The sequence below is a fragment of the Acyrthosiphon pisum genome, chromosome X, assembly GCF_005508785.2.
Source record: "Acyrthosiphon pisum isolate AL4f chromosome X, pea_aphid_22Mar2018_4r6ur, whole genome shotgun sequence".
In the NCBI taxonomy this organism is placed as follows: domain Eukaryota; kingdom Metazoa; phylum Arthropoda; class Insecta; order Hemiptera; family Aphididae; genus Acyrthosiphon; species Acyrthosiphon pisum.
The window spans coordinates 79421239-79435017 of NC_042493.1; the positions used below are offsets into that span (position 1 = coordinate 79421239).

The 13779-nt window shown below is 24.8% G+C and overlaps 1 protein-coding gene across 1 annotated transcript; it reads right to left on the reverse strand.

The window, feature by feature from the left end:
• Positions 1-5034: 5034 nt before the first annotated feature.
• On the reverse strand, positions 5035-7934 carry LOC100575015 (uncharacterized protein PFB0145c-like). Its single transcript, XM_003247879.4, has 12 exons — positions 7738-7934; positions 7634-7675; positions 7489-7545; positions 7255-7380; positions 7098-7180; positions 6842-6980; positions 6642-6761; positions 6468-6578; positions 6155-6298; positions 6013-6080; positions 5405-5654; positions 5035-5321 (listed from the first exon to the last, which is right to left on the reverse strand). The coding sequence occupies exons 1-12, from the start codon at positions 7873-7875 to the stop codon at positions 5196-5198; spliced, it is 1404 nt and encodes a 467-aa protein (XP_003247927.1). The 5' UTR covers positions 7876-7934; the 3' UTR covers positions 5035-5195.
• Positions 7935-13779: the final 5845 nt, after the last annotated feature.

Genomic DNA, 13779 nt, shown 5'->3' on the forward strand with positions numbered 1-13779 from the left:
TACAGTGATATTATATCATTGAATTCAAATTTAATACTATCCATTATACAGTGACCCACTTGTAATCTACTGTACAGCAGAGCGACATCCACTTACCCACCTTTTTTTTCTATGAACATCAATAAAGTTTTATTTGTTGGGCTAAAAAGCGTCTAAATTTAATATTAAGCTCCTGATATATTATATTGTTACAAAAGCAATAGAAAAATATAAAATACGTATACTCATAATTCTATTTTTTAATCATTTAAAGTTCGAATTTTGACGAAATTTATCAAATTGAGAATTTACAAATTATTAATAGTTAAGTACTTATAAAATGTTTAACATTTATAGCTATAAGGACTAAACATTTAAAACAATGTTCCATGGAAGTAATTATAATAATTCTGTTGTCAAAAAATCTAAAAAATACATTAACACCGTTTATTTTCAGTTATTTTATGTTCAAATTTTGACAAAATTACATATTAAAAAACTAAAAATAACTATTTTAGTTATTTTGTTGTATTTGTATTATATTAATTCAACTTACCGGCTACCGTATTGATAATAATTAATAAAAATATAAATATAGGTAATATAAAATTCCCACACCGAAAAACCGTCGTCGCTCAGAATGGTTTTTCGTATACAATGATATTATAGCATTGAATTCAATTTTAATACCATTCATTATTCAGTGACACACTTGAAACCTATATTGTACAGCAGAGCGACATCAATTTATCCACCTTTTTTTATTGATATTTATTATTATTTATAGGTAACTATTCAATAGATATTTAATTACGCTTGTAATGGGCTTAATGGATGTCGCTTTGCTGTAAAGTAGGGTAGGATATTTTATATTAAATTTATGATGTTAAAACTTATCAGTTAGTAGCCTTGTATTAAATTTTCAATTTTTTTTACCCAACGAATAAAATTTTAATGATAATTAAAGAAAAAAAGGTTGGCAAGGGAGTCTCGCTCTGCTGTACAGTAGGTTACTGTAATGGGTTGTGTTAAATTTGAATTTAATGACATAATATCATTGTATAAGAAAATAGTTGGCCATCCTATCATATTAATAAGTATGTTTGATGATATAATTGTAAATAAAATAATTTATAACCTATTTACGTGGAACCTTGATTTAAATTTTCAATCCTTGGCTATAAAATTTGAACATTTTATACATTTTTAACTAGAATATAATTATTAAATTTTAAATTTTATAAATTTTGTCAAAATTCGAATTTAAATGCTTATAAAAAAAATTGTGCCTATGTATTTTTAATATTTTTCAACTGCTATTGTAACAATATATCAGGAGCCTATAGCATTAAATTTTCACACTTTTTACCCTAGGTACAAATAAAATTTAACTGGTACAAATCGTTATCCTATATTGTTTTCATACGCAGCTGTTCCTTAAACTTTTGTTGACAATTTTAGATTCTGAGTGGAGAAAAATTGTAGCTACTCATTTACCAATACTGTGCGTTCTTTTATAATTTGTGTTTGTGTACACGATAAGTAGTCGAATCAATAATGCTTTTATTTTCAACTTTAGTATCTTGTTCGACAGGAAAGTGAAACTCGTTGGTGCATTCGGAGTCTCGTAAAAAAAATAAGAAAAAACGTTAATTTTTAGGCAAAATCGGTTTTTGATAAAATTGTTTATGGTTAGGTTATGATTGTTTATGATCGTAAATACTTGAAATGTTCACTGAACATTTTATTAGCATTTTCTATACACCATAAAATATTAAAAATATTTTGACTTGTTTTGAGCTGTATACGGACATTTTCAGTTTCCAATTTTTTCACGTTTTTTTTTTCTATAGATTTCAATACAATTTTATTCGCTGGGTCAAAAAGCTTAGAAATGTAATACAAGACTTCTAATATATTGATACAGTGGTAGTTGAAAAATATTAAAAATACATAGGTAGTCCAAATTATTTTTATAAGCATTTAAAGTTCGGATTTTGACAAAATTGAACAAATTTAAAAATTTAAAAAGGTGGGTCGCTGTAATGGATGGCGTTAAATTTGAATTCAATGATATAATACCATTCAACCATTGTATAAGGAAAACGATTCTGTGAGAAAACGGTCAGTCAGCCTATGATATTACTAACATAACTCTTAAACAAATATATGTAACAATGTATATCAGGAGCCTTGCATTAAATTTTCACGCTTTTTCCCAACAAATAAAATTTTATTGATATTTATAATTAAAGAAAACAAAAATAATTGAAAATTAACAATGCTCGTAAACAGATCAAAATGAGTCAAAATATTTTCAAAATTTTATGGTGTATAGCAAATGAAAATATGAACATTAAGTAAAACATTCATGTATCTACAGTTATTCGTTTTTGAATAACGATAATATAACAAAACCGCTAAATGAGAAATCGAGTGAATATCCAATATTGTAAATATAAAATACTTGAAACGCTCATAAAAATTTAATTTGATTTGTTTATAGTAGACATTTTTTTTTTTTTTTTGATAAAGGTAGACAAACTTATGAATAATCTTGTATTACATTTTTATGAATTCTTAACTCAAAATAATTTGTTATTTTTCGTGACTTATCCGTATTTTGTCAAGATTTGAACTTTAAATGCTTATAAACAAAAACTGTGACTAAGGATTTTTAATATTTTTCAAATGTTATTGTAACAATATAGTAGGAGCTTTGTATTTTCAAGCTTTTTTATCCAAAAAATAAAGTTTTATTGACATTCATAGAAAAAAAAACTAATGAAATTGAAAACTTAAAATGTCCCTTAACAGTTCAAAACAAATCAAAATATTTCGATATGTATAAAAAATGCAAATATAAAAAAGCAGTTATAATTTCCTGTCTGTACGGTCATTCATTTTAAAGTTACACCAAAAACCAAAGTCAATTTTGTGAAAAATCGATTTTGCGTAAAAATTCCTGTTTTTCCTTAATTCTTATGTGGTTTTTCCTGGCGCTTTTGAAAACTATTGGAAATTTTAAATTTTGACCACCCCAATTGCAACAACAATATTCACTTTCCCATCGAACAAGATACTGAAGTTGAAAATCGAAGCATTATTTCGATTACTTATCGAGTACACAAACATAAAAAAAAACACACATTATTGCAAAATCAATACATTCATCGTTCGACTCAGAATCTAAAACGATATAATTATATTATCGAAATTTGAACTATAAGTGATTACAAAAAAAAAATTATGCGTAGGTATATACCTATATTTTCAATTTTTTTTAACACCAAAAACCAAAACCTGTTTTTCCTAGCACTTTCGAAGAAAATCGGTGTATTATTAAAGTTGGAAGTAAGCTATTTCAGGTGACATCCAATTTTCATAGATATATAGGTACAATAGGTTTTATAATATGATCAATTATGATGGTAATAATTATTATATATTATAATCATATTTCAAGAGTGCTTAAAAAAAATATATATGATAAGTATACATTTTATTGAGAAAAATACCAAGCAAAAGTGGGCAAGCGGACTCAAAGGGACTTAATAGCAATAATATAATATGATAGAAGTATAGACTATCTGAATGTTATAAATTATGATAATTAAATATAAATTAATATAATATTAATATAATGATTTCGAAAAAAATTAAACCAACCTTTCGTAATACTAATAGTAAATAAATTATATTCATAGCAATATCAAAAAACATAATAATATTATGAAATATACTTGACATAGGCTGACAGACTAATTATCTCTTGATTATCTCCACTTAGAAATTAGAATCGTTTTTCGTTAACAATGATAAATCATTGAATTAAAATTTTACATAAGTATCCTACATCTTTACTGCAGTGAGGAATGACCCACTTGATTTCTATTATATAGCAGAGGTAGTTATATTTTTTTATAAATTGTTCAGTCATCTGGTGACACTTACAGTCAAGTAGTACAATTCTAATACTAAATTTAATAAGTAAACATTTTTTTTTCTTTTTTATATTTTTTATAAGTTATTCAGTCACCTGGTACTGCGCAGACTATAGGCAAATAACTGTTGTCACACATAATATTATTAATATTATAAATCCTTATTAATTCACTATCTATATTAAGTTTATTACCAATATTACCTAATTAATTATTTCGATTTTTTGGTTTCGATCTTTTGTCGTATAAGTGTCGGCACAACCTTTTTTTTCATAGACTTATATGAATTTAAAGTTTTGATGGAATCGGACATTTAAATAAAAATAAATTCCTCTTAGATTATACCTATATTAGATTCTGTATTATATTGTAATTAAAAAAATATTAATCATAAAGATTTGAAACTTTTCCTTATTACCACCTATGTCCTATAAATTATAATATTATTTTCTAAGCTCAATTAAATTTTCAAAATATTTAGAATAATTTTAGGCTAATCAAACCATGATCAGACTACTTTTATGCACCGTAATATTTACATCGCCGTGGTATTTACTTATAAGTTAATAATTTAAGTAGGTAGTGATAAGTGACACTGTCACCTCAGTGTGAACGTTATCACTTGTCAGTTATCATGGCTATTAACAAACCAATAGGCTACACATAACACATCACAACTAAAGGTATGTTATAAATTCAAAGCGATATGATTTATACTTTATAGAACTTATACAGCATTAGACTTGTCCATGTCGGGCGTACAAGATGGCTTTGATGATTTGAAAATTATACTAATCGATTAAGTTAATAATATATTAAAATTGTATGATTATAATAAGTAGGTACCTACGTACTTAACTAAATGTAATCCCATACTTAATATTTTACCATATTTTACTATTTTATGCAAATTCATTATGCAGGAATGGACATGATTAATCATCCGTAGTAAATTCATAAAATTTAATAAATCAGAAATCACTCTCAGCTCACGAAAATAAAACACCAGTGAATGGGAATCGACTCTCTTCAATTATATATATTATATTTATATTATAGATACTTCTAATTTATTTGTAAAAATAAAATTATATAAAAAAGATAATATCTTTTATTCTTTTTATATCTTTCTATTATTATTATATTGGTATTATACATATTATGTATAATACTGATATCGACAGTAGTTGAACATATTAAATCAAAAAGTTGCCTACGCTGTCTTTTTGTTTTCAGGCATTAATATTCCGAACTTAATTTTAATCCAAAATGTTATGAACATATTTTTGGACAGACAGTAAGTACATTCTGTAGATTTCCTATTGCGGTGATTTGTTCTCTTGCTTCTTTTAAAATACTGGCCAATGCGTCGATTGGTTTTTGCATGATCGAAGACATCTAATAATAAAAATAAATCTTAAATTATACACAATACAAATTCGAAATTTGTCACAAACGATAATGCAGGTAATAGTATTTACAAGTTTTAGTTGATCGTTTTCAAAACAAGAATATGCCTCGATTTGAGATATTTGATTTTGAAGTTTATTAATGGTATTTAAATATTCTTCAGCAGGTGCTTTTAAAATACGACGTAAATCGTTTATTTTTAACTTTGTTTCTGATTTTATCTTGCCTAGCACAGATTTTTGTTGATACTTATATGTTTTTATTTCATCACAGCAACGTAGTTTTTCTTCTAAAATCTTTTCCAATTTCATTTGTTTGATTCTATATAGGTGCACAAATAAAACATGTTAAGCTAATCTATATATTTATTTATCTTTGTATTATTAAGTATAGTGATGAGTTATAAATTATAATTTTAGGTAGGTACTAAAATTATTTCATTCTTTTTTTTGATAGGTAGTTAATCTAATACGCTTGTACTAGGTTAACTAGCAATTTTACTAAGCAATGTTACTAAATAATCTTAAAACAAACAACGTATTTTAATTTTTCGTTAGGTAGATGCCCCTAAAACTATATTTTATATACGAGTGTACTAGGATAGCTCTATAGCCACATTGGCTGGAGTAGATAGACTATAATAGATAATAAAGTTTTTATTCGCTTTGTTTTTACATACTTCAGATGCTGGGCTTTAGACTTCAATAATTGATTCGAGTCAAGAGAGTCATTACAAGAATCATTTCTCTATAATATATAAAAACAATATATTAAGTAAACACGAATAATTTGATCTAAATTAATAATAAAATTTGCATTACAGTTGTTTTTAGCTTTTTACTGAGAATTTCAACATTTTGTTCCAGTGAAGCTCTTAATTCTTTTTCAAGGAACATTTGTTTTTGAACTGCTTGTAACGCAGCGGGCAAAAATTCTACTTGGCTTACCCTTTTTTTGAAATATTCCTGTAACAAATTAGGTAGGTAGGTACAACATATTGACCAGGATTTTATTTTAATATTATTTAAAAAATTTAAAATTTAAAAGTTAATAAATTATTTTATGTTAGGACGTTAGGCAACAAATTCAAAATGTATAATAACATGTACAAGCCACAAAATAGGTACAACTCACTTTATGCCGGTTGAATTCAGATTCGAATTCCGCCGTAAGCTTCGCCTTTTCTTTGGACAGGTTATTAGATCGGACTATTTGATACTCTTTTTCTTGAAGACCGTTCATGTACTAAGAAATAATATTAACTATACAAGATATTATTAATTTGGTTATTTTATTTAAAACTCGAACCGATTCATTTGTAGCGTTTAACTCATCAATTTGATGCTCAGCGTCCGATTTCAAACTATCCAAGCGGTCTTTGACGTCTTTAAATTCTTTTCGTACAATCTCTATATCGTCTGAAGTGTTCTAAAGTTAATTTTTATTAAAAATATTAATAGGTATAACGTTAATCTAACTGATTATTAAATCAACTTTATTTAACTTACCGATTCTATCTGTGCTAATGTTGTTACTGCATTGTAAAATTCTTCTTGTGTTTTTGTCAACTGTGAATTATTGTTGTCCATTTCTTTTATTTTATTGTCTGATAGTACACGGTACTTTGATATTTCTAATACAATTTTACTTTAAACAAATTAAAAAAAAAAAAAACGAGTTCATAATTTAATTTTTAATGTATAGATGACTATATGATATTATATCAATAATGAGAATAAATTTAGTTAAATAAAATATAGTTACTCAAATGTGTCTTTCATTGTGTTATATTGTTCGCATAGTTCTTCGCTTAACTTTTTATTTATGTTGTCTTCATTATTAGTATCCTAGAAAAAAATAACCAACTTTAACTTTTAAACAATAATATTTTAATTAGGTATCTAACTAAATCTACACATACAGAACAATTAGATTTGGTTTTATTATTGTTTCCAGCTGAATTGATCTGATCGTGGTTTTTTTTCAAGCCATTTAATACCGTTCTTAACTTCAAAATTTCTCTTGTCATTACATCCAGTTTAAAATCCTCGATGAAAAATAAATAATCACAATATAACGTAGGTTTAACGTATTTTAGCTCGTAATATAGAAGCAGTAAGTAGTAAGCACCCTATAAAATGCATTTATTTAATACCATTTCCTTTTTCCCGGGAAATATCACTTCACCAGTTTTTGTTTGTCTAAAAGGCTTCTATAAAAAGTAAAAACATAATAATTAATATTCACACTTATAATGTACTATTAGTGTCAAAACTTGTTTGACAAATGTATAAACATACCCTTTTTTGTAACAATTTTGTCATTGCACATCCTTTATTGATCTATAAGTTACAAAAATATAATTATGTTTTATATTACTGAACAGTTTTTAATCAAAACATACATCTTCGTCCAATTTTGATTTGATATTTAAATTCTGCTGCTTTAATATAGATATTTGTAATCTTAGATCATTTAAAGTGTTCTCAATCGTTTCGTTTCTTATATCAAATTTTATTTCATTCTTGCATTTATCGCCCATTATAATTTTTTTATATTAAATAATCTTATTTGGAATAAAATGAATTGATTATGTTTAATAATTAAATATAATTTATATTAATACATGATATAACATTATATCAATTACCACGGGAATTGTATTATATATACATTATATACTTTTTAAACTAAATAATTATAATTATTATTTTTGGCCAGCTAAATTGATAGTTATAATTTTTATATTTGTTATATTATTTTTTTAAAAGGGGGTCTGGACCATCCCCAAAATTTCTTCAATATGTTTTATTTTTAACCAAATATCAAAACATAAATTCAATAAAAATACAATATTCATGGACCCCTCCCCCCTTCGAAAAAATGTTCTGGTTTCGGCCTTGGTCTTTTTTCTTATTTTACCTATTGTGAATTATGATTTAAATTATTTTTTTAATAATAAGCTGATATTTTCTATATTATAGACATATAGTAGATACCTATACCTACAGATGTAACCATGTAGGTATGTATATAAAAAGCTTCAACTTTAAGAGTGGTTTTTAATAGAAAACCAGATCAAATTGGTACTACACGGTTATAAAATAATCGGGAAAAACAAAAACACAATAAGGAAAAAAGTAAATTTATATGAAAAATCAAATTTCACCAAAATTTAATTTTGTGCTATTTAAAGTAATATTTTCGACGTTTTTTTGATTTATGCACTATCAAAATATTTTTGTTTTAAAGTGAAAAGCTTGAAATTGTAATACAGTAAGGAGGTTTTCATAAATGTATTTGTTTTATAAGTAATTAAAATTACAATATTACGAAATTCGTGAAAATCACGAAAATTTGCAAATTATTTTGTGGCTAAAAATTCATAAAACTTTAAATTTCAATAATTACGGTTTGAAAATGTAATATAAAATTCCTTATAAGTTATAAATTTTTTTAAAGTGAATTAAAAAGTTTAGCATATATACATAGCCTAGCCACATACCTACATTTATGATAAAAAAAAGGTGGGTAAGTGGATGTTGCTCTGCTGTACAGTAGGTTACAAGTGGGTCACTGTATAATGGATAGTATTAAATTTGAATTCAATGATATAATATCATTGTATAAGAAAAACGATTCTGAGCGGAGACGGTTTGTCAGTCTAGGTATTAAACATACCTATTATAGGTATACTTATCTATAGTATCTATACTTATCTATAATATCAATAATAAATTCCAAATTAAATCATATCACAATATCCATTAGGTAACGCATTATACATCAACAACAAACCGTGGTACTATCATAGATATATAATAGTATACTTTAGAAGTTTCAAGTACCCACAAATAATATTATACAATCACAACAAAATATCTAAAATAGTTATTCCAGGTTTTTTAATACGTAATTTCGTCTAAATTTGAACTTAAAATTACTATAAAAATAAACTGTGCTTATGTATTTCTTAGAATATTTGGTAACAGAATTAAATATTTACGTGGAATCTTGTTTTAAATTTTCAATCCTTAGATATAAAAGTTGAACATTTTATAAATTATTAACTAAAAAATAATTATTCAATTTTAAATTTGATAAATTTTGTCAAGATTTTAACTTCAAATGCTTATAAAAAAAAATTGTGCCTATGTATTAATTGTAATATTTTTCAACTGCTATTGTAACAATGTATCAGGAGCCCTGTATTAATTTTTTACATTTTTTGGCCCAATAGATAAAACTTTATTGATATTTATAGAAAAAAAAACTAAAAAAATTGAAAACTTACAATGTCCGTAAACAGCTCAATAAGAGTCAAATTATTTCCAAAATTTTATCGTATATAGAAAATGCTATTATAAACATTCAGTTCAATTTTCAAGTTTCTACAGTCATTCGTTTTTTAATTACAACAAAATAAGAAAATCGTTACGTAAGAAATCGAGTGAATACCAAATGTTGTAAAAATATGAATTTCAAACGCTCATAAAAATTTAATTTGAGTTTCTTATAGATATTTTTTTTTTGGTAAAGATAGATTATCCTATGAGGAATCTTGTATTACATTTTAAAATCTTAGTACTAAAAAGAAAAATTTTTACGAATTATTAACTCTAAACAATTTGCTAATTTTCGTGATTTTTACATATTTTGTCAATTTTTGAACTTTAAATGCTAATAAAAAAAAACTGTGACTAAGGATTTTTAATATTTTTCAAATGTCATTGTAACAATATAGTAGGAGCCTTGTATTAAATTTTCAAGTATTTTTACTCAACAAATAAAGTTTTATTGACATTCATAGAAAAAAAACTAATTAAATTGGAAACTGAAATTGTCCGTAAACAGCTCAAAACAAATCAAAATATTTTGAAAATTTTATTATGTATAGAAAATGGAAATATAAACAACCAGTGAAAATTTCATGTATCTACAGTCATTCGTTTTAAAGTTACACCAAAAACCAAAATCAATTTTCTCGAAAACAGATTTTGCGTAAAAATTCCCGTTTTTCCTTAATTTTTCTTTTGTTTTTCACGGCGCTTTTGAAAACTATTGGAAAAATGTTACTTTTGACTCCACAAAGTACCAACTAGATTCACTTTCCTATCAGAAAAGGTACTGTTGAAGAAAATCCAAGCACTTTAACTGTCCTAAAAGGTGATGTCAGACACAAAAATAAAAAAAAAAAAATAAAAAAACACACATCATTGTAAAATCAATACATACATCGTTCCACTCAGAATCTAAAAATAATGAAAATTGGAGTATTTTGATATAAAAGCTAGTTCAGATATATGTTTCAAATACTATTAAATCCATAACATTATAGTATGGAGGCATTATAAATTATACAATCGATTAGTTAGTAGTTGAGAAATTAGGGCATTGGTTAGTAATTTATTATTGCAGTTAGCAAATATCTGTTTTAAGACTTGTTTTAAAATGCTACAATTTTGTAAAATATTCTAAAAAAAAAACAACTTAGGAATAGGTGAGTTCTCTTTCAAGTTCCAGTATGGTACCATGATATAATTTTTTTTCTAATTCAGTGGTCAGAAACCTTTAAGGACTCCCGATCCACATTCAACAATTAAAACGGTTTTACGGCAAGGATCAGACAAAAATAAAAATTGTATATAATTGTAGGTTAAGTTATGTAAGTACAAAATTTAATTATAAAAAATAAGCTGTTTTTTAGAAATTATAACATGATTTAAACTAAGATTCCCAAATAGAAACACACCATTAATAGAACAGTTCATTTTTTTCCATGGTAACAATATTGTATTTGCATTATAGCTTATAACTATATATCAACCATTACCTAACCTATATTATAATAATATTTATCATTAATAAATGCATCAATACTAAAATATCTGAAAATCAATCAATTAAGTAAATTTAAACAACGGGAGTACGATCCTCCTATTATTTAAATATTTATTGTTATTCTCATCCCATAAATATTCAGATTTTTCAAACATTGAATTTGAATCATTCATAATTATTATGATTAATTGAATAAAGAAAACTTTTAATTAGGTAAACTAGATAATAAGACCACCATTATTTCCCCATTCAAATGCAATATTCGATTATTAATTTATTCTTGGACTATCTTGAGATTAGCTATATTAATATTGTTTCAATCCCAAGAAGAATAAATCTAATAAATCTTTTTATAAACCGTCCTGGTATATATTTTGGCTAATGCTCAGAAGTTTGTGGAATTTATCATAGATTAAACCAATTCAATTTGAATGTATTTACTTATATTAGTTAATTTATTGAATCAAAGTAAACAATTTTAATTCCAGGGTTGGAACGTATAATACAGTACAGTATAAAACAACTTAGTTTTATACGTTTTATACTATATTATTTTTTTTGCTGGATTGAACAGCTCTTATAAAGTTATAAATGTATAATAATAAATAATAATTGTCATCTTTGTGATAATTTTTTTAATTTTTTTATATTCATTACGAAGTACCATTTAGTTCATATTTATTCTGTCTTAATAAACTACATTAATATTAATAATTATTATTTTATAATAACAAAAAAGACATTTGTATTGTTTTTAATTGTATTATAAATTTAATGAAATTTAATATGTCTTAGTCGTTATTTAGTTTTATACGTTTTATACGTGGGGTATTATACGTGTAAAGTATAAAACGTTTTATACGAGTATATTACCAACCCTGTTTAATTCTTTCGATGAAATTAAAATATTATTCTCAATTAGAAATTACTTCTAAGGATAGAGATTAGTTAAAATAATAACATTAATTTGTTAAATAAAAATTATTTATTTATAATTATATCAATGAAGTCCCTCAAAAATCAACAATTAGTTAAATAGTTTTATTTCTTGTTTACTTTTTATATTTTATTTATTATAAACTTTTCCACTTAAATGTAATTAAAACTGTTGAAATTAAATATTTATATATTTATTATTACATATAATAATTTATTCTTCTAATCTCGCGGAACCCAATTAATATGATGCATTTGACAAACAGAGTTAAAAGAATGCCTAAAGTGCTGTAAACTTGATGGCTAAGAACCAAGAATCAGAAAGTTGTCCATTACTTTTTAAAATTCGTTTTATGAGCCCATGTGGCCATGCGTATATCAGTGTTGATTTTTATTATTCTGCCTAATATTAAAACCACTAGTTTTACTGTTTTACTAATTGAATTTTTAATAAATATTTAATGCAATATGTATTATAAATGAGCACGTACAAATACGACATATTTTTTCAAAATATTTACCGAAACGTAAACATAAAACTCACATATTATAGGTATTGGTATATGGTATATATTATATCTATGGGAGTCCATATTTTATTCTTTATATACTAATGTCTTATTTATGCTATAATGAGACATAGCATATTATTATATGTTAGATTCTGAGTGAAACGATGAATGTATTGATTTTATAATGATGTGTGTTTTTTTTTAAATATTTTTTTTAAATTTTATATTTTTGTATCTGTTATGCCCTTTTAGGACATTAAAAATGCTTAGATTCTCTTCAACAGTATCTTTTCTGATAGGAAAGTGAATCTAGCTGGTACTTTGGGGGGGTCAAAAGTAAAAGTCAGTAGTTTTCAAAAGTGCCGTGAAAAACAAATCAAAAATTAAGAAAAAACCGGAATTTATACGCAAAATCTGTTCTCGAGAAAATCGATTTTGGTTTTTGGTGCAACTCTTAAAAAAATTACCGTAGGTGCATACAATTTTGACTTAATGTTTATGTTTGCATTTTCTATACGCCGTAACAATTTTCAAATATTTTGATTTATTTTGAGCTGTTTACGGACATTTTCAGTTTCCATTTTTTTTAGCTTTTTTTTTTATAAATATCAATAAAATTTTATTTGTTGGTTAAAAAAGCTTGTAAATTTAATAGAAGGTTCCTATTATATTGGTTTGAAGGCAGATGAAAAAAATTAAAAATCCATTGTCACAGTTTTTTTTTATTAGCATTTAAAGTTCAAAAATTGACAAAATATGTAAAAATCACGAAAATTAGCAAATGATTTTAAGTTAAGAATTCGTAAAAATTTTTCTTTTTAAATCTAAAATTTGAAAATGTAATACAAGATCATTCATAAGTGTGTCTATCTTTATTTAAAAAAAAATGTCTTTCAGCAAATCAAATTACATTTTTATGAGCGTTTGAATTTCATATTTTTACAACATTTGATATTCACTCGATTTCTCATGTAACGATTTTCTTATTTTGTTGTAATTAAAAAAAGGATGACTTTAGATACTTGAAAATTTCACTGAATGTTTATATTAGCATTTTCTATATACGATAAAATTTTGAAAATAATTTGACTCTTATTGAGCTGTGTACAGACATTGTAAGTTTTCAATTTTTTTAGTTTTTTTTTCTATAAATATCA

What these genes read in the sequence shown, in the direction of transcription:
- LOC100575015 (XM_003247879.4), bottom strand. Translation starts at nt 7,875, where the DNA reads ATGGGCGATAAATGCAAGAATGAAATAAAATTTGATATAAGAAACGAA. An exon ending in CAAAATTGTTACAAAAAAGG is followed by an intron (nt 7,546 to 7,633) that starts GTATGTTTATAC and finishes TACTTTTTATAG; the next exon opens with AAGCCTTTTAGACAAACAAA. An exon ending in TCTAAAGCCCAGCATCTGAA is followed by an intron (nt 5,655 to 6,012) that starts GTATGTAAAAAC and finishes GCACCTATATAG; the next exon opens with AATCAAACAAATGAAATTGG.